Here is a 26,011-nt window from a genome sequence, read left to right on the forward strand (position 1 = left end):
CACTGGGGTACAGTACTGGTGGGTACAGGTCTGTCCCTGTATAACACCGGGGTACAGTACTGGTGGGTACAGGTCTGTCACTGTATAACACTGGGGTACAGTACTGGTGGGTACAGGTCTGTCACTGTATAACACTGGGGTACAGTACTGGGGGGTACAGGTCTGTCACTGTATAACACTGGGGTACAGTACTGGTGGGTACAGGTCTGTCACTGTATAACACTGGGGTACAGTACTGGTGGGTACAGGTCTGTCACTGTATAACACTGGGGTACAGTACTGGTGGGGACAGGTCTGTCACTGTATAACACTGGGGTACAGTACTGGTGGGTACAGGTCTGTCCCTGTATAACACTGGGGTACAGTACTGGGGGGTACAGGTCTGTCACTGTATAACACTGGGGTACAGTACTGGGGGGTACAGGTCTGTCCCTGGATAACACTGGGGTACAGTACTGGTGGGGACAGGTCTGTCCCTGTATAACACCGGGGTACAGTACTGGTGGGTACAGGTCTGTCACTGTATAACACTGGGGTACAGTACTGGTGGGTACAGGTCTGTCACTGTATAACACTGGGGTACAGTACTGGGGGGTACAGGTCTGTCACTGTATAACACTGGGGTACAGTACTGGTGGGTACAGGTCTGTCACTGTATAACACTGGGGTACAGTACTGGTGGGTACAGGTCTGTCACTGTATAACACTGGGGTACAGTACTGGTGGGGACAGGTCTGTCAGTGTATAACACTGGGGTACAGTACTGGGGGGTACAGGTCTGTCCCTGGATAACACTGGGGTACAGTACTGGTGGGGACAGGTCTGTCACTGTATAACACTGGGGTACAGTACTGGTGGGTACAGGTCTGTCTCTGTATAACACTGGGGTACAGTACTGGTGGGGACAGGTCTGTCTCTGTATAACACTGGGGTACAGTACTGGTGGGGACAGGTCTGTCACTGTATAACACTGGGGTACAGTACTGGGGGGTACAGGTCTGTCACTGTATAACACTGGGGTACAGTACTGGGGGGTACAGGTCTGTCACTGTATAACACTGGGGTACAGTACTGGGGGGTACAGGTCTGTCAGTGTATAACACTGGGGTACAGTACTGGGGGGTACAGGTCTGTCACTGTATAACACTGGGGTACAGTACTGGGGGGTACAGGTCTGTCACTGTATAACACTGGGGTACAGTACTGGGGGGTACAGGTCTGTCACTGTATAACACTGGGGTACAGTACTGGGGGGTACAGGTCTGTCAGTGTATAACACTGGGGTACAGTACTGGTGGGGACAGGTCTGTCACTGTATAACACTGGGGTACAGTACTGGTGGGGACAGGTCTGTCCCTGTATAACACTGGGGTACAGTACTGGTGGGTACAGGTCTGTCACTGTATAACACTGGGGTACAGTACTGGTGGGGACAGGTCTGTCCCTGTATAACACTGGGGTACAGTACTGGTGGGTACAGGTCTGTCCCTGTATAACACTGGGGTACAGTACTGGGGGGTACAGGTCTGTCCCTGTATAACACTGGGGTACAGTACTGGGGGGTACAGGTCTGTCACTGTATAACACTGGGGTACAGTACTGGTGGGTACAGGTCTGTCACTGTATAACACTGGGGTACAGTACTGGTGGGGTACAGGTCTGTCACTGTATAACACTGGGGTACAGTACTGGGGGGTACAGGTCTGTCACTGTATAACACTGGGGTACAGGACTGGTGGGTACAGGTCTGTCACTGTATAACACTGGGGTACAGTACTGGGGGGTACAGGTCTGTCACTGTATAACACTGGGGTACAGTACTGGTGGGTACAGGTCTGTCACTGTATAACACTGGGGTACAGTACTGGTGGGGACAGGTCTGTCAGTGTATAACACTGGGGTACAGTACTGATGGGTACAGGTCTGTCCCTGGATAACACTGGGGTACAGTACTGGGGGGTACAGGTCTGTCCCTGTATAACACTGGGGTACAGTACTGGGGGGTACAGGTCTGTCACTGTATAACACTGGGGTACAGTACTGGGGGGTACAGGTCTGTCACTGTATAACACTGGGGTACAGTACTGGTGGGTACAGGTCTGTCTCTGTATAACACTGGGATACAGTACTGGTGGGTACAGGTCTGTCACTGTATAACACCGGGGTACAGTACTGGTGGGTACAGGTCTGTCCCTGTATAACACTGGGGTACAGTACTGGTGGGTACAGGTCTGTCACTGTATAACACTGGGGTACAGTACTGGGGGGTACAGGTCTGTCCCTGTATAACACTGGGGTACAGTACTGGTGGGTACAGGTCTGTCACTGTATAACACTGGGGTACAGTACTGGTGGGTACAGGTCTGTCACTGTATAACACTGGGGTACAGTACTGGTGGGTACAGGTCTGTCTCTGTATAACACTGGGGTACAGTACTGGTGGGTACAGGTCTGTCACTGTATAACACTGGGGTACAGTACTGGTGGGTACAGGTCTGTCACTGTATAACACTGGGGTACAGTACTGGGGGGTACAGGTCTGTCACTCTGCCCCTCACTCCCTCCCTCACCCCCCGGGTCTCCCATTACCTCAGTCCCGGGGTTCAGGCCCAGCCGCTCTCCGCGCCGCTCCGCGCCGACTCTCTGCAGATACCAGACGGCGGCTCGGTGCGTCCCATCCCGCGGCCCCGGCTCCGGCTCCGGCTCCGGCCCCGGCCCCCCGGCCTCTCCCCCGGCCCCGGGCCCTCTCCCCTCCCCCCGCTCCTCCTCCATCGACTCTCTCCCACTCCGACAGGCGGGATCTCCGCCCTCCCAGGCCCCTGGGCTGGGATTGGCCGGTGGTCCGTGTCTCTGGGCTGTGATTGGCCGGTGATCCGGGCCCCTGGGCTGGGATTGGCCGGTGGTCCGGGCCCCTGGGCTGTGATTGGCCGGTGGTCCGGGCCCCTGGGCTGGGATTGGCCGGTGGTCCGGGCCCCTGGGCTGGGATTGGCCGGTGGTCCGGGCCCCTGGGCTGTGATTGGCCGGTGGTCCGGGCCCCTGGGCTGGGATTGGCCGGTGGTCCGGGCCCCTGGGCTGGGATTGGCCGGTGGTCCGGGCCCCTGGGCTGTGATTGGCCGGTGGTCCGGGCCCCTGGGCTGTGATTGGCCGGTGGTCTGGGCCCCTGGGCTGTGATTGGCCGGTGGTCCGGGCCCCTGGGCTGGGATTGGCCGGTGGTCCGGGCCCCTGGGCTGTGATTGGCCGGTGGTCCGGGCCCCTGGGCTGGGATTGGCCGGTGGTCGGGGCCCCTGGGCTGTGATTGGCCGGTGGTCCGGGCCCCTGGGCTGTGATTGGCCGGTGGTCTGGGCCCCTGGGCTGGGATTGGCCGGTGGTCCGGGCCCCTGGGCTGTGATTGGCCGGTGGTCTGGGCCCCTGGGCTGGGATTGGCCGGTGGTCCGGGTCCCTTGGCTGTGATTGGCCGTTGGTCTCGGTCTCTGGGCTGTGATTGGCCGGTGGTCCGGGCCCCTGGGCTGTGATTGGCCGGTGGTCCGGGTCTCTGGGCCGTGATTGGCCGGTGGTCCGGGTCTCTGGGCTGTGATTGGCCGGTGGTCCGGGTCTCTGGGCTGTGATTGGCCGGTGGTCGGGGTCTCTGGGCTGTGATTGGCCGGTGGTCCGGGTCTCTGGGCTGTGATTGGCCGGTGGCTGGGGTGTCTGGGCTGTGATTGGCCGGTGGTCCGGGTCTCTGGGCTGTGATTGGCCGGTGGTCGGGGTCTCTGGGCTGTGATTGGCCGGTGGTCCGGGTCTCTGGGCTGTGATTGGCCGGTGGCTGGGGTCTCTGGGCTGTGATTGGCCGGTGGTAGGGGTCTCTGGGCTGTGATTGGCCGGTGGTCCGGGTCTCTAGGCTGTGATTGGCCGGTGGCCCGGGTCTCTGGGCTGTGATTGGCCGGTGGCTGGGATCTCTGGGCTGTGATTGGCCGGTGGCCGGGTCACTGGGCTGTGATTGGCCGGTGGTCGGGGTCTCTGGGCTGTGATTGGCCGGTGGCCCGGGTCTCTGGGCTGTGATTGGCCGGTGGCTGGGGTCTCTGGGCTGTGATTGGCCGGTGGTCGGGGTCTCTGGGCTGTGATTGGCCGGTGGTCGGGGTCTCTAGGCTGTGATTGGCCGGTGGCCCGGGTCTCTGGGCTGTGATTGGCCGGTGGCTGGGGTCTCTGGGCTGTGATTGGCCGGTGGTCCGTGTCTCTGGGCTGTGATTGGCCGGTGGTCGGGGTCTCTGGGCTGTGATTGGCCGGTGGTCCGGGTCTCTGGGCTGTGATTGGCCGGTGGTCGGGGTCTCTAGGCTGTGATTGGCCGGTGGTCGGGGTCTCTAGGCTGTGATTGGCCGGTGGCCCGGGTCTCTGGGCTGTGATTGGCCGGTGGCTGGGGTCTCTGGGCTGTGATTGGCCGGTGGTCCGTGTCTCTGGGCTGTGATTGGCCGGTGGTCGGGGTCTCTGGGCTGTGATTGGCCGGTGGTCCGGGTCTCTGGGCTGTGATTGGCCTGTGGTCCGGGTCTCTGGGCTGTGATTGGCCGGTTGTCCAGTGTGGGGAGAGTGTGTGGAGAGGGGCGGGGTCTCCGGGTTGAGGGGCGGGGTCTCCGGGTTGAGGGGCGGGGTCTCCGGGTTGAGGGGCGGGGTCTCCGGCCTGCTCGGTGATTGGACCCCGCGCTGACCTGTCAGAGGTTGTGACGCATGCGCGCGCGGTTTGTCGGCGCGAAGATCGGGAGAGAAATCGAGGCCCGAGGCTGCAGGCCTACCCCCGGGGAGAGAGAGAGAGAGAGGCCGGAGCCCCGACCCAGAGCCGGAGCCCGGGGAGAGAGAGAGAGACCCGCCCCCGCCCTCCCTCTCACACCATGAAGCGCCGGCTCCCGGACTCAGGGCCGCGGCCCGACAACAAACAACAGAAGATGGAGGACCTGGGCCTCAATCTCAGCTCCACCTCGGACGAGGAGCCGCTGGGTGGCGGGGCCCGGGCCCGGAGTCGGAGTCGGGGTGAGGGAGAGAGAGAGAGAGAGAGGAGGGAGGGAGGCGGTGAGGGAGTGAGGGTGAGGGGAGGGTGTGAGGGGGAGGGGGAGTGAGGGGGAGGAGGGAGGAGAACATAAGAAATTGGAGCAGGAGTAGGCCAATCGGCCCCTCGAGCCTGCTCCGCCATTCAATAAGATCATGGCTGATCTGATCCTAACCTCAAATCTAAATTCATGTCCAATTTCCTGCCCGCTCCCCATAACCCCTAATTCCCTTTACTTCTAGGAAACTGTCTATTTCTGTTTTAAATTTATTTAATGATGTAGCTTCCACAGCTTCCTGGGGCAGCAAATTCCACAGACCTACCACCCTCTGAGTGAAGAAGTTTCTCCTCATCTCAGTTTTGAAAGAGCAGCCCCTTATTCTAAGATTATGCCCCCTAGTTCTAGTTTCACCCATCCTTGGGAACATCCTTACCGCATCCACCCGATCAAGACCCTTCACAATCTTATATGTTTCAATAAGATCGCCTCTCATTCTTCTGAACTCCAATGAGTAGAGTCCCAATCTGCTCAACCTCTCCTCATATGTCCGCCCCCTCATCCCCGGGATTAACCGAGTGAACCTTCTTTGTACTGCCTCGAGAGCAAGTATGTCTTTTCTTAAGTATGGGGACCAAAACTGTATGCAGTATTCCAGGTGCGGTCTCACCAATACCTTATATAACTGCAGCAATACCTCCCTGTTTTTATATTCTATCCCCCTAGCAATAAAAGCCAACATTCCGTTGGCCTTCTTGATCACCTGCTGCACCTGCATACCAACTTTTTGATTTTCTTGCACTCGGACCCCCAGATCCCTTTGTACTGCAGTACTTTCCAGTCTCTCGCCATTAAGAAAATAACTTGCTCTCTGATTTTTCCTGCCAAAGTGCATAACCTCACATTTTCCAATATTATATTGCATCTGCCAAATCTCCGCCCACTCACCCAGCCTGTCTAAAAGACAGAGGGGGTGAGGGAGGGGGTAGAGGGTGAGGGGGGGAGGGAGGGGGTAGAGGGTGAGGGGGGGAGAGAGGGAGGGGGGAGAGCGGGAGGGGTGTGAGAGGTGCGAGGGAGGGGGAGTGACAGGGGCTAATGAAGGAAAGTATTCCATATGCCTTTTTAACCACCTGTCCTGCGACCTTCAGGGATCTGTGAACATGCACTCCAAGGTCCCTCACTTCCTCTACACCTCTCAGTATCCTCCCATTTATTGTGTATTCCCTTGCCTTGTTTGCTCTCCCCAAATGCATTACCTCACACTTCTCCGGATTGAATTCCATTTCCCACTTTTCTGCCCATCTGACCAGAAACACTCGGAGCCAAGTCAGAGATGAGCACTGATATTTAATTTTAAATCTGCAAAACAAGCTGAACAGATTAATAATATATCCAATCTCTCTCTCCATCTGGCTCTTCCCCCCCCCCCCCCCCCCCCCGCTCTCCCTCTTCCCGCCCCCCCCCCCTCTCCCCTTCCCTCCCTCCCCAGAGATGGCCAGTAGTGGTGATGAAGACACTGACAGTGAGGGGAGCAGACCAGTGTTCGGTGGAGTCCTGGGCTTATCGCGACCATCACTACAGGGTGATTCCACGGACCAGCTGCAGAAAGACGCTCTCTCCAGCAAGTACTCCATGTACAACAGTGTCTCTCAGAAGCTGATGGTAAGCTGGCCTGTCCAGGGCCATGGACTGACTCTCTCCACTCTGTTTGCTGCAGGCCACTCTCTCACTCAGGTGGTTTCTTAATCATTCTGGGGATGTGGGCGACATTGGCAAGGCTGGCATTTATTGCCCGTCCCTCGCTGCCCAGGTTTGAGATAACTGAGTGACTTGCTGGGCCCCCTTCAGAGGGCAGTTAAGAGTCAATCCCGTTGGTGTGGGGTCTGGAGTCACATGTAGGCCCAGACCGGGTAAGGACGGCAGGTTTAACCTAATTGACAAGAGAACCCAGGGGAGATGACTTTTTTTTTTACGCAGCGAGTTGTTCTGATCTGGAATTCACTGCCTGAAAGGGCGGTGGAAGCAGATTCAATAATAACTTTCAAAAGGGAATTGGAGAAATATTCAAAGGGAAAAAATTCACAGGGCTATGGAGAAAGAGCAGGGGAATGGGACGAATTGGATAGCTCTTTCAAAGAGCCGGCACAGGCACGATGGGCTGAATGGCCTCCATCTGTGTTGTATCATTGTATATTCCTGTGAACAAGTCGAGTTTGTGTGACAATCCGAGAGCTTCAGAATCACTTTCACTGATTCCAGCTTTTTATGAAAAGATTCTTCAAACTGAAATCAAAGACTCAAGCCCTGTGTGTCTGGCCCCGACTTCTACCCACCACACGGTGAGAACCTGAGGGGTTGCACTGCTGTCCTGGCTGGGATTGGTGAATTCGGAACAAACTGGGGGTGGAAGGGGGATGTGATCTTTTGTCCTCTGTGTTTGCGATCCTTGTCTCTCGACTGTATCTGCACACTGTGTGTGTGACACCTCCTGCCCAGCCCCAGTCTTGCTGCAGACCCTGCTCTGTGAGATTGCACTCACTGCCTAACCTTTTGCCCTCTGTTTCCAGGCGAAGATGGGTTACCGTGAAGGGGAAGGTCTGGGGAAGTTTGGACAGGGTCGGAAGGAGATCGTTGAGACGTCCTTGCAGCGTGGCCGACGAGGTTTGGGGCTGAAGCTCAAAGGATTCGATGGAGACCTGGATGAGGACTGGCAGGATGAAAGTGAGGTGAGAAGGGGGAACAAGGGCCCACCATAACCGTTCAAGAAACTGGCGGTGCAGACGGTGAGATTAGTGAGTGTACTGTGATTATCACTGTCGGTGTAGACGGTGAGATTCGTGAGTGTACTGTGATTATCACTGTCGGTACAGACGGTGAGATTAGTGAGTGTACTGTGATTATCACTGTCGGTACAGACGGTGAGATTAGTGAGTGTGCTGTGATTATCACTGTCGGTCCAGACGGTGAGATTAGTGAGTGTACTGTGATTATCACTGTCGGTACAGACGGTGAGATTAGTGAGTGTACTGTGATTATCACTGTCGGTACAGACGGTGAGATTAGTGAGTGTACTGTGATTATCACTGTCGGTACAGACGGTGAGATTAGTGAGTGTACTGTGATTATCACTGTCGGTGCAGACGGTGAGATTAGTGAGTGTACTGTGATTATCACTGTCGGTACAGACGGTGAGATTAGTGAGTGTACTGTGATTATCACTGTCGGTACAGACGGTGAGATTCGTGAGTGTACTGTGATTATCACTGTCGGTACAGACGGTGAGATTAGTGAGTGTACTGTGATTATCACTGTCGGTACAGACGGTGAGATTAGTGAGTGTACTGTGATTATCACTGTCGGTACAGACGGTGAGATTAGTGAGTGTACTGTGATTATCACTGTCGGTACAGACGGTGAGATTAGTGAGTGTACTGTGATTATCACTGTCGGTGCAGACGGTGAGATTAGTGAGTGTACTGTGATTATCACTGTCGGTACAGACGGTGAGATTAGTGAGTGTACTATGATTATCACTGTCGGTACAGACGGTGAGATTAGTGAGTGTACTGTGATTATCACTGTCGGTGTAGACGGTGAGATTAGTGAGTGTACTGTGATTATCACTGTCGGTACAGACGGTGAGATTAGTGAGTGCACTGTGATTATCACTGTCGGTACAGACGGTGAGATTAGTGAGTGTACTGTGATTATCGCTGTCGGTGTAGACGGTGAGATTAGTGAGTGTGCTGTGATTATCACTGTCGGTACAGACGGTGAGATTAGTGAGTGTACTGTGATTATCACTGTCGGTACAGACGGTGAGATTAGTGAGTGTACTGTGATTATCACTGTCGGTACAGACGGTGAGATTAGTGAGTGTACTGTGATTATCACTGTCGGTGTAGACGGTGAGATTAGTGAGTGTACTGTGATTATCACTGTCGGTACAGACGGTGAGATTAGTGAGTGTACTGTGATTATCACTGTCGGTGTAGACGGTGAGATTAGTGAGTGTACTGTGATTATCACTGTCGGTACAGACGGTGAGATTAGTGAGTGTACTGTGATTATCACTGTCGGTACATACGGTGAGATTAGTGAGTGTACTGTGATTATCACTGTCGGTACAGACGGTGAGATTAGTGAGTGTGCTGTGATTATCACTGTCGGTACAGACGGTGAGATTAGTGAGTGAACTGTGATTATCACTGTCGGGACAGACGGTGAGATTAGTGAGTGTACTGTGATTATCACTGTCGGTACAGACGGTGAGATTAGTGAGTGTGCTGTGATTATCACTGTCGGTGTAGACGGTGAGATTAGTGAGTGTACTGTGATTATCACTGTCGGTACAGACGGTGAGATTAGTGAGTGTACTGTGATTATCACTGTCGGTGCAGACGGTGAGATTAGTGAGTGTACTGTGATTATCACTGTCGGTGTGGACGGTGAGATTAGTGAGTGTGCTGTGATTATCACTGTCGGTACAGACGGTGAGATTAGTGAGTGTACTGTGATTATCACTGTCGGTACAGACGGTGAGATTAGTGAGTGTACTGTGATTATCACTGTCGGTACAGACGGTGAGATTAGTGAGTGTACTGTGATTATCACTGTCGGTGCAGAGGGTGAGATGAGTGAGTGTACTGTGATTATCACTGTCGGGACAGACGGTGAGATTAGTGAGTGTACTGTGATTATCACTGTCGGTACAGACGGTGAGATTAGTGAGTGTACTGTGATTATCACTGTCGGTACAGACGGTGAGATTCGTGAGTGTACTGTGATTATCACTGTCGGTGTAGACGGTGAGATTAGTGAGTGTACTGTGATTATCACTGTCGGGACAGACGGTGAGATTAGTGAGTGCACTGTGATTATCACTGTCGGTACAGACGGTGAGATTAGTGAGTGTACTGTGATTATCACTGTCGGTACAGACGGTGAGATTAGTGAGTGTACTGTGATTATCACTGTCGATGTAGACGGTGAGATTGGTGAGTGTACTGTGATTATCACTGTCGGTACAGACGGTGAGATTAGTGAGTGTACTGTGATTATCACTGTCGGTACAGACGGTGAGATGAGTGAGTGTACTGTGATTATCACTGTCGGTACAGACGGTGAGATTAGTGAGTGTGCTGTGATTATCACTGTCGGTACAGACGGTGAGATTAGTGAGTGTACTGTGATTATCACTGTCGGTGTAGACGGTGAGATTAGTGAGTGTACTGTGATTATCACTGTCGGTACAGACGGTGAGATTCGTGAGTGTACTGTGAGTATCACTGTCGGTACAGACGGTGAGATTAGTGAGTGTACTGTGATTATCACTGTCGGTACAGACGGTGAGATTAGTGAGTGTACTGTGATTATCACTGTCGGTACAGACGGTGAGATTAGTGAGTGTACTGTGATTATCACTGTCGGTACAGACGGTGAGATTCGTGAGTGTACTGTGATTATCACTGTCGGTGTAGACGGTGAGATTAGTGAGTGTACTGTGATTATCACTGTCGGTACAGACGGTGAGATTAGTGAGTGCACTGTGATTATCACTGTCGGTACAGACGGTGAGATTAGTGAGTGTACTGTGATTATCACTGTCGGTGCAGACGGTGAGATTAGTGAGTGTACTGTGATTATCACTGTCGGTACAGACGGTGAGATGAGTGAGTGTACTGTGATTATCACTGTCGGTACAGACGGTGAGATTAGTGAGTGTGCTGTGATTATCACTGTCGGTACAGACGGTGAGATTAGTGAGTGTACTGTGATTATCACTGTCGGTGCAGACGGTGAGATTAGTGAGTGTACTGTGATTATCACTGTCGGTACAGACGGTGAGATTAATGAGTGTGCTGTGATAATCACTGTCGGTACAGACGGTGAGATTAGTGAGTGTGCTGTGATTATCACTGTCGGTACAGACGGTGAGATTAGTGAGTGTACTGTGATTATCACTGTCGGTACAGACGGTGAGATTAGTGAGTGTACTGTGATTATCACTGTCGGTGTAGACGGTGAGATTAGTGAGTGTACTGTGATTATCACTGTCGGTACAGACGGTGAGATTAGTGAGTGTACTGTGATTATCACTGTCGGTGTAGACTGTGAGATTAGTGAGTGTGCTGTGATTATCACTGTCGGTACAGACGGTGAGATTAGTGAGTGTACTGTGATTATCACTGTCGGTACAGACGGTGAGATTAGTGAGTGTACTGTGATTATCACTGTCGGTACAGACGGTGAGATTAGTGAGTGTACTGTGATTATCACTGTCGGTACAGACGGTGAGATTAGTGAGTGTACTGTGATTATCACTGTCGGGACAGACGGTGAGATTAGTGAGTGTACTGTGATTATCACTGTCGGTACAGACGGTGAGATTAGTGAGTGTGCTGTGATTATCACTGTCGGTGTAGACGGTGAGATTAGTGAGTGTACTGTGATTATCACTGTCGGTACAGACGGTGAGATTAGTGAGTGTACTGTGATTATCACTGTTGGTGCAGACGGTGAGATTAGTGAGTGTACTGTGATTATCACTGTCGGTGTGGACGGTGAGATTAGTGAGTGTACTGTGATTATCACTGTCGGTACAGACGGTGAGATTAGTGAGTGCACTGTGATTATCACTGTCGGTACAGACGGTGAGATTAGTGAGTCTACTGTGATTATCACTGTCGGTACAGACGGTGAGATTAGTGAGTGTACTGTGATTATCACTGTCGGTGTAGACGGTGAGATTGGTGAGTGTACTGTGATTATCACTGTCGGTACAGACGGTGAGATTAGTGAGTGTACTGTGATTATCACTGTCGGTACAGACGGTGAGATTAGTGAGTGTACTGTGATTATCACTGTCGGTACAGACGGTGAGATTAGTGAGTGTACTGTGATTATCACTGTCGGTGTAGACGGTGAGATTAGTGAGTGTACTATGATTATCACTGTCGGTACAGACGGTGAGATGAGTGAGTGTACTGTGATTATCACTGTCGGTACAGACGGTGAGATTAGTGAGTGTGCTGTGATTATCACTGTCGGTACAGACGGTGAGATTAGTGAGTGTACTGTGATTATCACTGTCGGTGTAGACGGTGAGATTAGTGAGTGTACTGTGATTATCACTGTCGGTACAGACGGTGAGATTAGTGAGTGTACTGTGATTATCACTGTCGGCACAGACGGTGAGATTAGTGAGTGTGCTGTGATTATCACTGTCGGTGTAGACGGTGAGATTAGTGAGTGTACTGTGATTATCACTGTCGGTACAGACGGTGAGATTAGTGAGTGTACTGTGATTATCACTGTCGGTACAGACGGTGAGATTAGTGAGTGTACTGTGATTATCACTGTCGGTACAGACGGTGAGATTAGTGAGTGTACTGTGATTATCACTGTCGGTACAGACGGTGAGATCAGTGAGTGTGCTGTGATTATCACTGTCGGTACAGACGGTGAGATTAGTGAGTGTACTGTGATTATCACTGTCGGTACAGACGGTGAGATTAGTGAGTATACTGTGATTATCACTGTCGGTCTAGACGGTGAGATTAGTGAGTGTACTGTGATTATCACTGTCGGTACAGACGGTGAGATTAGTGAGTGTACTGTGATTATCACTGTCGGTACAGACGGTGAGATTAGTGAGTGTACTGTGATTATCACTGTCGGTACAGACGGTGAGATGAGTGAGTGTACTGTGCTTATCACTGTCGGTGTCTAGGGTGAGATTAGTGAGTGTACTGTGATTATCACTGTCGGTACAGACGGTGAGATTAGTGAGTGTACTGTGATTATCACTGTCGGTACAGACGGTGAGATTAGTGAGTGTACTGTGATTATCACTGTCGGTACAGACGGTGAGATTAGTGAGTGTCCTGTCATTATCACTGTCGGTGTAGACGGTGAGATTAGTGAGTGTACTGTGATTATCACTGTCGGTACAGACGGTGAGATTAGTGAGTGTACTGTGATTATCACTGTCGGTACAGACGGTGAGATTAGTGAGTGCACTGTGATTATCACTGTCGGTACAGACGGTGAGATTAGTGAGTGTACTGTGATTATCACTGTCGGTACAGACGGTGAGATTAGTGAGTGTACTGTGATTATCACTGTCGGTGTAGACGGTGAGATTAGTGAGTGTACTGTGATTATCACTGTCGGTGTAGACGGTGAGATTAGTGAGTGTACTGTGATTATCACTGTCGGTACAGACGGTGAGATTAGTGAGTGTACTGTGATTATCACTGTCGGTACAGACGGTGAGATTAGTGAGTGTACTGTGATTATCACTGTCGGTACGGACGGTGAGATTAGTGAGTGTACTGTGATTATCACTGTCGGTACAGACGGTGAGATTAGTGAGTGTACTGTGATTATCACTGTCGGTACAGATGGTGAGATTAGTGAGTGTACTGTGATTATCACTGTTGGTACAGACGGTGAGATTAGTGAGTGTAATGTGATTATCACTGTCGGTGTAGACGGTGAGATTAGTGAGTGTACTGTGATTATCACTGTCGGTACAGACGGTGAGATTAGTGAGTGTACTGTGATTATCACTGTCGGTGTCGACGGTGAGATTAGTGAGTGTGCTGTGATTATCACTGTCGGTACAGACGGCGAGATTAGTGAGTGTACTGTGATTATCACTGTCGGTACAGACGGTGAGATTAGTGAGTGTACTGTGATTATCACTGTCGGTGTAGACGGTGAGATTAGTGAGTGTACTGTGATTATCACTGTCGGTACAGACGGTGAGATTAGTGAGTGTACTGTGATTATCACTGTCGGTACTGACGGTGAGATTAGTGAGTGTACTGTGATTATCACTGTCGGTACAGACGGTGAGATTAGTGAGTGTACTGTGATTATCACTGTCGGTACAGACGGTGAGATGAGTGAGTGTACTGTGATTATCACTGTCGGGACAGACGGTGAGATTAGTGAGTGTACTGTGATTATCACTGTCGGTGTAGACGGTGAGATCAGTGAGTGTACTGTGATTATCACTGTCGGTACAGACGGTGAGATTAGTGAGTGCACTGTGATTATCACTGTCGGTACAGACGGTGAGATTAGTGAGTGTACTGTGATTATCACTGTCGGTACAGACGGTGAGATTAGTGAGTGTACTGTGATTATCACTGTCGGTACAGACGGTGAGATTAGTGAGTGTGCTGTGATTATCACTGTCGTTGTAGACGGTGAGATTAGTGAGTGTACTGTGATTATCACTGTCGGTACAGACGGTGAGATTAGTGAGTGTACTATGATTATCACTGTCGGTACAGACGGTGAGATTAGTGAGTGTACTGTGATTATCACTGTCGGTACAGACGGTGAGATTAGTGAGTGTACTGTGATTATCACTGTCGGTACAGACGGTGAGATTAGTGAGTGTACTGTGATTATCACTGTCGGTACAGACGGTGAGATTAGTGAGTGTACTGTGATTATCACTGTCGGTACAGATGGTGAGATTAGTGAGTGTACTGTGATTATCACTGTCGGTGCAGACGGTGAGATTAGTGAGTGTACTGTGATTATCACTGTCGGTGTAGACGGTGAGATTAGTGAGTGTACTGTGATTATCACTGTCGGTACAGACGGTGAGATTAGTGAGTGTACTGTGATTATCACTGTCGGTACAGACGGTGAGATTAGTGAGTGTACTGTGATTATCACTGTCGGTACAGACGGTGAGATTAGTGAGTGTACTGTGATAATCACTGTCGGTGTCGACGGTGAGATTAGTTATTGTACTGTGATTATCACTGTCGGTACAGACGGTGAGATTAGTGAGTGTACTGTGATTATCACTGTCGGTACAGACGGTGGGATTAGTGAGTGTACTGTGATTATCACTGTCGGTACAGACGGTGAGATTAGTGAGTGTACTGTGATTATCACTGTCGGTACAGACGGTGAGATTAGTGAGTGTACTGTGATTATCACTGTCGGTACAGACGGTGAGATTAGTGAGTGTACTGTGATTATCACTGTCGGTACAGACGGTGAGATTAGTGAGTGTACTGTGATTATCACTGTCGGTGCAGACGGTGAGATTAGTGAGTGTACTGTGATTATCACTGTCGGTACAGACGGTGAGATTAGTGAGTGTACTGTGATTATCACTGTCGGTACAGACGGTGAGATTAGTGAGTGTACTGTGATTATCACTGTCGGTACAGACGGTGAGATTAGTGAGTGTACTGTGATTATCACTGTCGGTACAGACGGTGAGATTAGTGAGTGTACTGTGATTATCACTGTCGGTACAGACGGTGAGATTAGTGAGTGTACTGTGATTATCACTGTCTGTACAGACGGTGAGATTAGTGAGTGTACTGTGATTATCACTGTCGGTGTAGACGGTGAGATTAGTGAGTGTACTGTGATTATCACTGTCGGTACAGACGGTGAGATTAGTGAGTGTACTGTGATTATCACTGTCGGGACAGACGGTGAGATTAGTGAGTGTACTGTGATTATCACTGTCGGTACAGACGGTGAGATTAGTGAGTGTACTGTGATTATCACTGTCGGTACAGACGGTGAGATTAGTGAGTGTACTGTGATTATCACTGTCGGTACAGACGGTGAGATTAGTGAGTGTACTGTGATTATCACTGTCGGTACAGACGGTGAGATTAGTGAGTGTACTGTGATTATCACTGTCTGTACAGACGGTGAGATTAGTGAGTGTACTGTGATTATCACTGTCGGTACAGACGGTGAGATTAGTGAGTGTAATGTGATTATCACTGTCGGTGTAGACGGTGAGATTAGTGAGTGTACTGTGATTATCACTGTCGGTGTTGACGGTGAGATTAGTGAGTGTACTGTGATTATCACTGTCGGTACAGACGGTGAGATTAGTGAGTGTACTGTGATTATCACTGTCGGTACAGACGGTGAGATTAGTGAGTGTACTGTGATTATCACTGTCGGTACAGACGGTGAGATTAGTGAGTGTACTGTGATTATCACTGTCGGTGTCGACGGTGAGATTAGTGAGTGTGCTGTGATTATCACTGTCGGTACAGACGGTGAGATTAGTGAGTGTACTGTGATTATCACTGTCGGTACAGAAGGTGAGATTAGTGAGTGTACTGTGATTATCACTGTCGGTACAGACGGTGAGATTAGTGAGTGTACTGTGATTATCACTGTCGGTACAGACGGTGAGATTAGTGAGTGTACTGTGATTATCACTGTCGGTACAGACGGTGAGATTAGTGAGTGTACTGTGATTATCACTGTCGGTGTCGACGGTGAGATTAGTGAGTGTGCTGTGATTATCACTGTCGGTACAGACGGTGAGATTAGTGAGTGTACTGTGATTATCACTGTTGGTACAGACGGTGAGATTAGTGAGTGTACTGTGATTATCACTGTCGGTACAGACGGTGAGATTAGTGAGTGCACTGTGATTATCACTGTCGGTGCAGACGTTGAGATTAGTGAGTGTACTGTGATTATCACTGTCGGTACAGACGGTGAGATTAGTGAGTGTACTGTGATTATCACTGTCGGTGTCGACGGTGAGATTAGTGAGTGTACTGTGATTATCACTGTCGGTACAGACGGTGAGATTAGTGAGTGTACTGTGATTATCACTGTCGGTACAGACGGTGAGATTAGTGAGTGTACTGTGATTATCACTGTCGGTACAGACGGTGAGATTAGTGAGTGTACTGTGATTATCACTGTCGGTACAGACGGTTAGATTAGTGAGTGTACTGTGATTATCACTGTCGGTACAGACGGTGAGATTAGTGAGTGTACTGTGATTATCACTGTCGGGACAGACGGTGAGATTAGTGAGTGTACTGTGATTATCACTGTCTGTGCCGACGGTGAGATTAGTGAGTGTACTGTGATTATCACTGTCGGTGTAGACGGTGAGATTAGTGAGTGTACTGTGATTATCACTGTCGGTGTCGACGGTGAGATTAGTGAGTGTGCTGTGATTATCACTGTCGGTACAGACGGTGAGATTAGTGAGTGTACTGTGATTATCACTGTCGGTACAGACGGTGAGATGAGTGAGTGTACTGTGATTATCACTGTCGGTACAGACGGTGAGATTAGTGAGTGTACTGTGATTATCACTGTCGGTGTAGACGGTGAGATTAGTGAGTGTACTGTGATTATCACTGTCGGTGTAGACGGTGAGATTAGTGAGTGTACTGTGATTATCACTGTCGGTACAGACGGTGAGATTAGTGAGTGTACTGTGATTATCACTGTCGGTGCAGATGGTGAGATTAGTGAGTGCACTGTGATTATCACTGTCGGTACAGACGGTGAGATTAGTGAGTGTACTGTGATTATCACTGTCGGTACAGACGGTCAGATTGGTGAGTGTACTGTGATTATCACTGTCGGTACAGACGGTGAGATTAGTGAGTGTACTGTGATTATCACTGTCGGTACAGACGGTGAGATTAGTGAGTGTACTGTGATTATCACTGTCGGTGTAGACGGTGAGATCAGTGAGTGTACTGTGATTATCACTGTCGGTGTAGACGGTGAGATTAGTGACTGTACTGTGATTATCACTGTCGGTACAGACGGTGAGATTAGTGACTGCACTGTGATTATCACTGTCGGTGCAGACGGTGAGATTAGTGAGTGTACTGTGATTATCACTGTCGGTACAGACGGTGAGATTAGTGAGTGTACTGTGATTATCACTGTCGGTACAGACGGTGAGATTAGTGAGTGTACTGTGATTATCACTGTCGGTACAGACGGTGAGATTAGTGAGTGTACTGTGATTATCACTGTCGGTACAGACGGTGAGATTAGTGAGTGTACTGTGATTATCACTGTCGGTACAGACGGTGAGATTAGTGAGTGTACTGTGATTATCACTGTCGGTGTCGACGGTGAGATTAGTTATTGTACTGTGATTATCACTGTCGGTACAGACGGTGAGATTAGTGAGTGTACTGTGATTATCACTGTCGGTACAGACGGTGGGATTAGTGAGTGTACTGTGATTATCACTGTCGGTACAGACGGTGAGATTAGTGAGTGTACTGTGATTATCACTGTCGGTACAGACGGTGAGATTAGTGAGTGTACTGTGATTATCACTGTCGGTGTAGACGGTGAGATTAGTGAGTGTACTGTGATTATCACTGTCGGTACAGACGGTGAGATTAGTGAGTGTACTGTGATTATCACTGTCGGTACAGACGGTGAGATTAGTGAGTGTACTGTGATTATCACTGTCGGTGTAGACGATGAGATTAGTGAGTGTACTGTGATTATCACTGTCGGTACAGACGGTGAGATTAGTGAGTGTACTGTGATTATCACTGTCGGTACAGACGGTGAGATTAGTGAGTGTACTGTGATTATCACTGTCGGTACAGACGGTGAGATTAGTGAGTGTACTGTGATTATCACTGTCGGTACAGACGGTGAGATTAGTGAGTGTACTGTGATTATCACTGTCGGTACAGACGGTGAGATTAGTGAGTGTACTGTGATTATCACTGTCGGGACAGACGGTGAGATCAGTGAGTGTACTGTGATTATCACTGTCGGGACAGACGGTGAGATTAGTGAGTGTACTGTGATTATCACTGTCGGTGTAGACGGTGAGATCAGTGAGTGTGCTGTGATTATTACTGTCGGTGTCGACGGTGAGATCAGTGAGTGTACTGTGATTATCACTGTCGGTACAGACGGTGAGATTAGTGACTGCACTGTGATTATCACTGTCGGTACAGACGGTGAGATTAGTGAGTGTACTGTGATTATCACTGTCGGTACAGACGGTGAGATTAGTGACTGCACTGTGATTATCACTGTCGGTGTAGACGGTGAGATTAGTGAGTGTACTGTGATTATCACTGTCGGTACAGACGGTGAGATTAGTGAGTGTACTGTGATTATCACTGTCGGTACAGACGGTGAGATTAGTGAGTGTACTGTGATTATCACTGTCGGTGTAGACGGTGAGATTAGTGAGTGTACTGTGATTATCACTGTCGGTGTAGACGGTGAGATTAGTGAGTGTACTGTGATTATCACTGTCGGTACAGACGGTGAGATTAGTGAGTGTACTGTGAATATCACTGTCGGTACAGACGGTGAGATTAGTGAGTGTACTGTGATTATCACTGTCGGTGTAGACGGTGAGATTAGTGAGTGTACTGTGATTATCACTGTCGTTACAGACGGTGAGATTAGTGAGTGTACTATGATTATCACTGTCGGTACAGACGGTGAGATTAGTGAGTGTACTGTGATTATCACTGTCGGTACAGACGGTGAGATTAGTGAGTGTACTGTGATTATCACTGTCGGTACAGACGGTGAGATTAGTGAGTGTACTGTGATTATCACTGTCGGTACAGACGGTGAGATTAGTGAGTGTACTGTGATTATCACTGTCGGTCCAGACGGTGAGATTAGTGAGTGTACTGTGATTATCACTGTCGGTGTAGACGGTAAGATTAGTGAGTGTACTGTGATTATCACTGTCGGTGCAGACGGTGAGATTAGTGAGTGTACTGTGATTATCACTGTCGGTACAGACGGTGAGATTAGTGAGTGTGCTGTGATTATCACTGTCGGTTCAGACGGTGAGATTAGTGAGTGTACTGTGATTATCACTGTCGGTACAGACGGTGAGATTAGTGAGTGTACTGTGATTATCACTGTCGGTACAGACGGTGAGATTAGTGAGTGTACTGTGATTATCACTGTCGGTACAGACGGTGAGATTAGTGAGTGTACTGTGATTATCACTGTCGGTACAGACGGTGAGATTAGTGAGTGTACTGTGATTATCACTGTCGGTACAGACGGTGAGATTAGTGAGTGTACTGTGATTATCACTGTCGGTACAGACGGTGAGATTAGTGAGTGTGCTGTGATTATCACTGTCGGTACAGACGGTGAGATTAGTGAGTGTACTGTGATTATCACTGTCGGTGCAGACGGTGAGATTAGTGAGTGTACTGTGATTATCACTGTCGGTGTAGACGGTGAGATTAGTGAGTGTACTGTGATTATCACTGTCGGTACAGACGGTGAGATTAGTGAGTGTACTGTGATTATCACTGTCGGTACAGACGGTGAGATTAGTGAGTGTACTGTGATTATCACTGTCGGTACAGACGGTGAGATTAGTGAGTGTACTGTGATTATCACTGTCGGTGTCGACGGTGTGATTAGTTATTGTACTGTGATTATCACTGTCGGTACAGACTGTGAGATTAGTGAGTGTACTGTGATTATCACTGTCGGTACAGACGGTGGGATTAGTGAGTGTACTGTGATTATCACTGTCGGTACAGACGGTGAGATTAGTGAGTGTACTGTGATTATCACTGTCGGTACAGACGGTGAGATTAGTGAGTGTACTGTGATTATCACTGTCGGTACAGACGGTGAGATTAGTGAGTGTACTGTGATTATCACTGTCGGTACAGACGGTGAGATTAGTGAGTGTACTGTGATTATCACTGTCGGTACAGACGGTGAGATTAGTGAGTGTACTGTGATTATCACTGTCGGTACAGACGGTGAGATTAGTGAGTGTACTGTGATTATCACTGTCGGTACAGACGGTGAGATTAGTGAGTGTACTGTGATTATCACTGTCGGTGTAGACGGTGAGATTAGTGAGTGTACTGTGATTATCACTATTGGTACAGACGGTGAGATTAGTGAGTGTACTGTGATTATCACTGTCGGTGTAGACGGTGAGATTAGTGAGTGTACTGTGATTATCACTGTCGGTACAGACGGTGAGATTAGTGAGTGTACTGTGATTATCACTGTCGGTACAGACGGTGAGATTAGTGAGTGTACTGTGATTATCACTGTCGGTGCAGACGGTGAGATTAGTGAGTGTACTGTGATTATCACTGTCGGTACAGACGGTGAGATTAGTGAGTGTCCTGTGATTATCACTGTCGGTACAGACGGTGAGATTAGTGAGTGTACTGTGATTATCACTGTCGGTACAGACGGTGAGATTAGTGAGTGTACTGTGATTATCACTGTCGGTGCAGACGGTGAGATTAGTGAGTGTACTGTGATTATCACTGTCGGTGCAGACGGTGAGATTAGTGAGTGTACTGTGATTATCACTGTCGGTACAGACGGTGAGATTAGTGAGTGTACTGTGATTATCACTGTCGGTACAGACGGTGAGATGAGTGAGTGTACTGTGATTATCACTGTCGGTACAGACGGTGAGATTAGTGAGTGCACTGTGATTATCACTGTCGGTACAGACGGTGAGATTAGTGAGTGTACTGTGATTATCACTGTCGGTACAGACGGTGAGATTAGTGAGTGTACTGTGATTATCACTGTCGGTACAGACGGTGAGATTAGTGAGTGTACTGTGATTATCACTGTCGGTACAGACGGTGAGATTAGTGAGTGTACTGTGATTATCACTGTCGGTACAGACGGTGAGATTAGTGAGTGTACTGTGATTATCACTGTTGGTACAGACGGTGAGATTAGTGAGTGTACTGTGATTATCACTGTCGGTACAGACGGTGAGATTCGTGAGTGTAATGTGATTATCATTGTCGGTTTAGACAGTGAGATTAGTGAGTGTACTGTGATTATCACTGTCGGTACAGACGGTGAGATTAGTGAGTGTACTGTGATTATCATTGTCGGTGTAGACAGTGAGATTCGTGAGTGTACTGTGATTATCACTGTCGGGACAGACGGTAAGATTAGTGAGTGTCCTGTGATTATCACTGTCGGTACAGACGGTGAGATTAGTGAGTGTACTGTGATTATCACTGTCGGTACAGACGGTGAGATTACTGAGTGTACTGTGATTATCACTGTCGGTACAGACGGTGAGATTAGTGAGTGTACTGTGATTATCACTGTCGGTGTCGACGGTGAGATTAGTGAGTGTGCTGTGATTATCACTGTCGGTACAGACGGTGAGATTAGTGAGTGTACTGTGATTATCACTGTCGGTACAGACGGTGAGATTAGTGAGTGTACTGTGATTATCATTGTCGGTACAGACGGTAAGATTAGTGAGTGTCCTGTGATTATCACTGTCGGTACAGACGGTGAGATTAGTGAGTGTACTGTGATTATCACTGTCGGTACAGACGGTGAGATTAGTGAGTGTACTGTGTTTATCACTGTCGGTGTCTACGGTGAGATTAGTGAGTATACTGTGATTATCACTGTCGGTACAGACGGTGAGATTAGTGAGTGTACTGTGATTATCACTGTCGGTACAGACGGTGAGATTAGTGAGTGTACTGTGATTATCACTGTCGGTACAGACGGTGAGATTAGTGAGTGTACTGTGATTATCACTGTCGGGACAGACGGTAAGATTAGTGAGTGTCCTGTGATTATCACTGTCGGTACAGACGGTGAGATTAGTGAGTGTACTGTGATTATCACTGTCGGTACAGACGGTGAGATTAGTGAGTGTACTGTGATTATCACTGTCGGTGTCTACGGTGAGATTAGTGAGTGTACTGTGATTATCACTGTCGGTACAGACGGTGAGATTCGTGAGTGTACTGTGATTATCACTGTCGGTACAGACGGTGAGATTAGTGAGTGTACTGTGATTATCACTGTCGGTGTAGACGGTGAGATTAGTGAGTGTACTGTAATTATCACTGTCGGTGCAGACGGTGAGATTAGTGAGTGTACTGTGATTATCACTGTCGGTGCAGACGGTGAGATTAGTGAGTGTACTGTGATTATCACTGTCGGTGCAGACGGTGAGATTAGTGAGTGTACTGTGATTATCACTGTCGGTACAGACGGTGAGATTAGTGAGTGTACTGTGATTATCACTGTCGGTACAGACGGTGAGATTAGTGAGTGTACTGTGATTATCACTGTCGGTACAGACGGTGAGATTAGTGAGTGTACTGTGATTATCACTGTCGGTACAGACGGTGAGATTAGTGAGTGTACTGTGATTATCACTGTCGGTGTCGACGGTGAGATTAGTGAGTGTACTGTGATTACCACTGTCAGTACAGACGGTGAGATTAGTGAGTGTACTGTGATTATCGCTGTCGGTACAGACGGTGAGATTAGTGAGTGTACTGTGATTATCACTGTCGGTACAGACGGTGAGATTAGTGAGTGTACTGTGATTATCACTGTCGGTACAGACGGTGAGATTAGTGAGTGTACTGTGATTATCACTGTCGGTCCAGACGGTGAGATTAGTGAGTGTACTGTGATTATCACTGTCGGTGTAGACGGTGAGATTAGTGAGTGTACTGTGATTATCACTGTCGGTACAGACGGTGAGATTAGTGAGTGTCCTGTGATTACCACTGTCGGCACAGACGGTGAGATTAGTGAGTGTACTGTGATTATCGCTGTCGGTCCAGACGGTGAGATTAGTGAGTGTACTGTGATTATCACTGTCGGTGTAGACGGTGAGATTAGTGAGTGTACTGTGATTATCACTGTCGGTACAGACGGTGAGATTAGTGAGTGTACTGTGATTATCACTGTCGGTACAGACGGTGAGATCAGTGAGTGTACTGTGATTATCACTGTCGGTGTAGACGGTGAGATTAGTGAGTGTGCTGTGATTATCACTGTCGGTACAGACGGTGAGATTAGTGAGTGTACTGTGATTATCACTGTCGGTACAGACGGTGAGATTAGTGAGTGTACTGTGATTATCACTGTCGGTACAGACGGTGAGATTAGTGAGTGTACTGTGATTATCACTGTCGGTACAGACGGTGAGATTAGTGAGTGTACTGTGATTATCACTGTCGGTACAGACGGTGAGATTAGTGAGTGTACTGTGATTATCACTGTCGGTACAGACGGTGAGATTAGTGAGTGTACTGTGATTATCACTGTCGGTGTCGACGGTGAGATTGGTGAGTGTACTGTGATTATCACTGTCGGTACAGACGGTGAGATTAGTGAGTGCGCTATGATTATCACTGTCGGTACAGACGGTGAGATTAGTGAGTGTACTGTGATTATCACTGTCGGTACAGACGGTGAGATTAGTGAGTGTACTGTGATTATCACTGTCGGTACAGACGGTGAGATTAGTGAGTGTACTGTGATTATCACTGTCGGTACAGACGGTGAGATTAGTGAGTGTACTGTGATTATCACTGTCGGTACAGACGGTGAGATTAGTGAGTGTCATGTGATTATCACTGTCGGTGTAGACGGTGAGATTAGTGAGTGTACTGTGATTATCACTGTCGGTACAGACGGTGAGATTAGTGAGTGTACTGTGATTATCACTGTCGGTGTCGACGGTGAGATTAGTGAGTGTGCTGTGATTATCACTGTCGGTACAGACGGTGAGATTAGTGAGTGTACTGTGATTATCACTGTCGGTACAGACGGTGAGATTAGTGAGTGTACTGTGATTATCACTGTCGGTACAGACGGTGAGATTAGTGAGTGCACTGTGATTATCACTGTCGGTGTAGACGGTGAGATTAGTGAGTGTACTGTGATTATCACTGTCGGTGTAGACGGTGAGATTAGTGAGTGTACTGTGATTATCACTGTCGGCACAGACGGTGAGATTAGTGAGTGTACTGTGATTATCACTGTCGGTGTAGACGGTGAGATTAGTGAGTGTACTGTGATTATCACTGTCGGTACAGACGGTGAGATTAGTGAGTGTACTGTGATTATCACTGTCGGTACAGACGGTGAGATTAGTGAGTGTCCTGTGATTATCACTGTCGGTGCAGACGGTGAGATTAGTGAGTGTACTGTGATTATCACTGTCGGTACAGACGGTGAGATTAGTGAGTGTACTGTGATTATCACTGTCGGTGCAGACGGTGAGATTAGTGAGTGTACTGTGATTATCACTGTCGGTGTAGACGGTGAGATTAGTGAGTGTACTGTGATTATCACTGTCGGTACAGACGGTGAGATTAGTGAGTGTACTGTGATTATCACTGTCGGTGCAGACGGTGAGATGAGTGAGTGTACTGTGATTATCACTGTCGGTACAGACGGTGAGATTAGTGAGTGCACTGTGATTATCACTGTAGGTACAGACGGTGAGATTAGTGAGTGTACTGTGATTATCACTGTCGGTACAGACGGTGAGATTAGTGAGTGTACTGTGATTATCACTGTCGGTACAGACGGTGAGATTAGTGAGTGTACTGTGATTATCACTGTCGGTACAGACGGTGAGATTAGTGAGTGTACTGTGATTATCACTGTTGGTACAGACGGTGAGATTAGTGAGTGTACTGTGATTATCACTGTCGGTACAGACGGTGAGATTCGTGAGTGTAATGTGATTATCATTGTCGGTGTAGACAGTGAGATTAGTGAGTGTACTGTGATTATCACTGTCGGTGTCGACGGTGAGATTAGTGAGTGTGCTGTGATTATCACTGTCGGTACAGACGGTGAGATTAGTGAGTGTACTGTGATTATCACTGTCGGTACAGACGGTGAGATTAGTGAGTGTACTGTGATTATCACTGTCGGTACAGACGGTGAGATTAGTGAGTGTACTGTGATTATCATTGTCGGTACAGACGGTAAGATTAGTGAGTGTCCTGTGATTATCACTGTCGGTACAGACGGTGAGATTAGTGAGTGTACTGTGATTATCACTGTAGGTGCAGACGGTGAGATTAGTGAGTGTACTGTGTTTATCACTGTCGGTACAGACGGTGAGATTAGTGAGTGTACTGTGATTATCACTGTCGGTACAGACGGTGAGATTAGTGAGTGTACTGTGATTATCACTGTCGGTACAGACGGTGAGATTAGTGAGTGTACTGTGATTATCACTGTCGGTACAGACGGTGAGATTAGTGAGTGTACTGTGATTATCACTGTCGGGACAGACGGTAAGATTAGTGAGTGTCCTGTGATTATCACTGTCGGTACAGACGGTGAGATTAGTGAGTGTACTGTGATTATCACTGTCGGTACAGACGGTGAGATTAGTGAGTGTACTGTGATTATCACTGTCG

General features: G+C 48.7%; 1 protein-coding gene across 1 annotated transcript in view; it reads left to right on the forward strand.

Annotated features, from left to right (window-relative positions):
* Positions 1 to 4,669: 4,669 nt before the first annotated feature.
* Positions 4,670 to 26,011, forward strand: part of LOC137318088 (cap-specific mRNA (nucleoside-2'-O-)-methyltransferase 1-like) — a 60,817-nt gene continuing 39,475 nt past the window's right edge. Inside the window, exons 1-3 of the mRNA XM_067981057.1 lie at positions 4,670 to 4,998; positions 6,502 to 6,674; positions 7,580 to 7,738. Coding sequence (XP_067837158.1) covers positions 4,860 to 4,998; positions 6,502 to 6,674; positions 7,580 to 7,738 — 471 coding nt within the window. The 5' untranslated portion in view covers positions 4,670 to 4,859. The remainder of the gene's footprint in view (positions 4,999 to 6,501; positions 6,675 to 7,579; positions 7,739 to 26,011) is intronic.

The sequence above is a fragment of the Heptranchias perlo genome, unplaced genomic scaffold (assembly GCF_035084215.1).
Source record: "Heptranchias perlo isolate sHepPer1 unplaced genomic scaffold, sHepPer1.hap1 HAP1_SCAFFOLD_647, whole genome shotgun sequence".
Classification (NCBI taxonomy): domain Eukaryota; kingdom Metazoa; phylum Chordata; class Chondrichthyes; order Hexanchiformes; family Hexanchidae; genus Heptranchias; species Heptranchias perlo.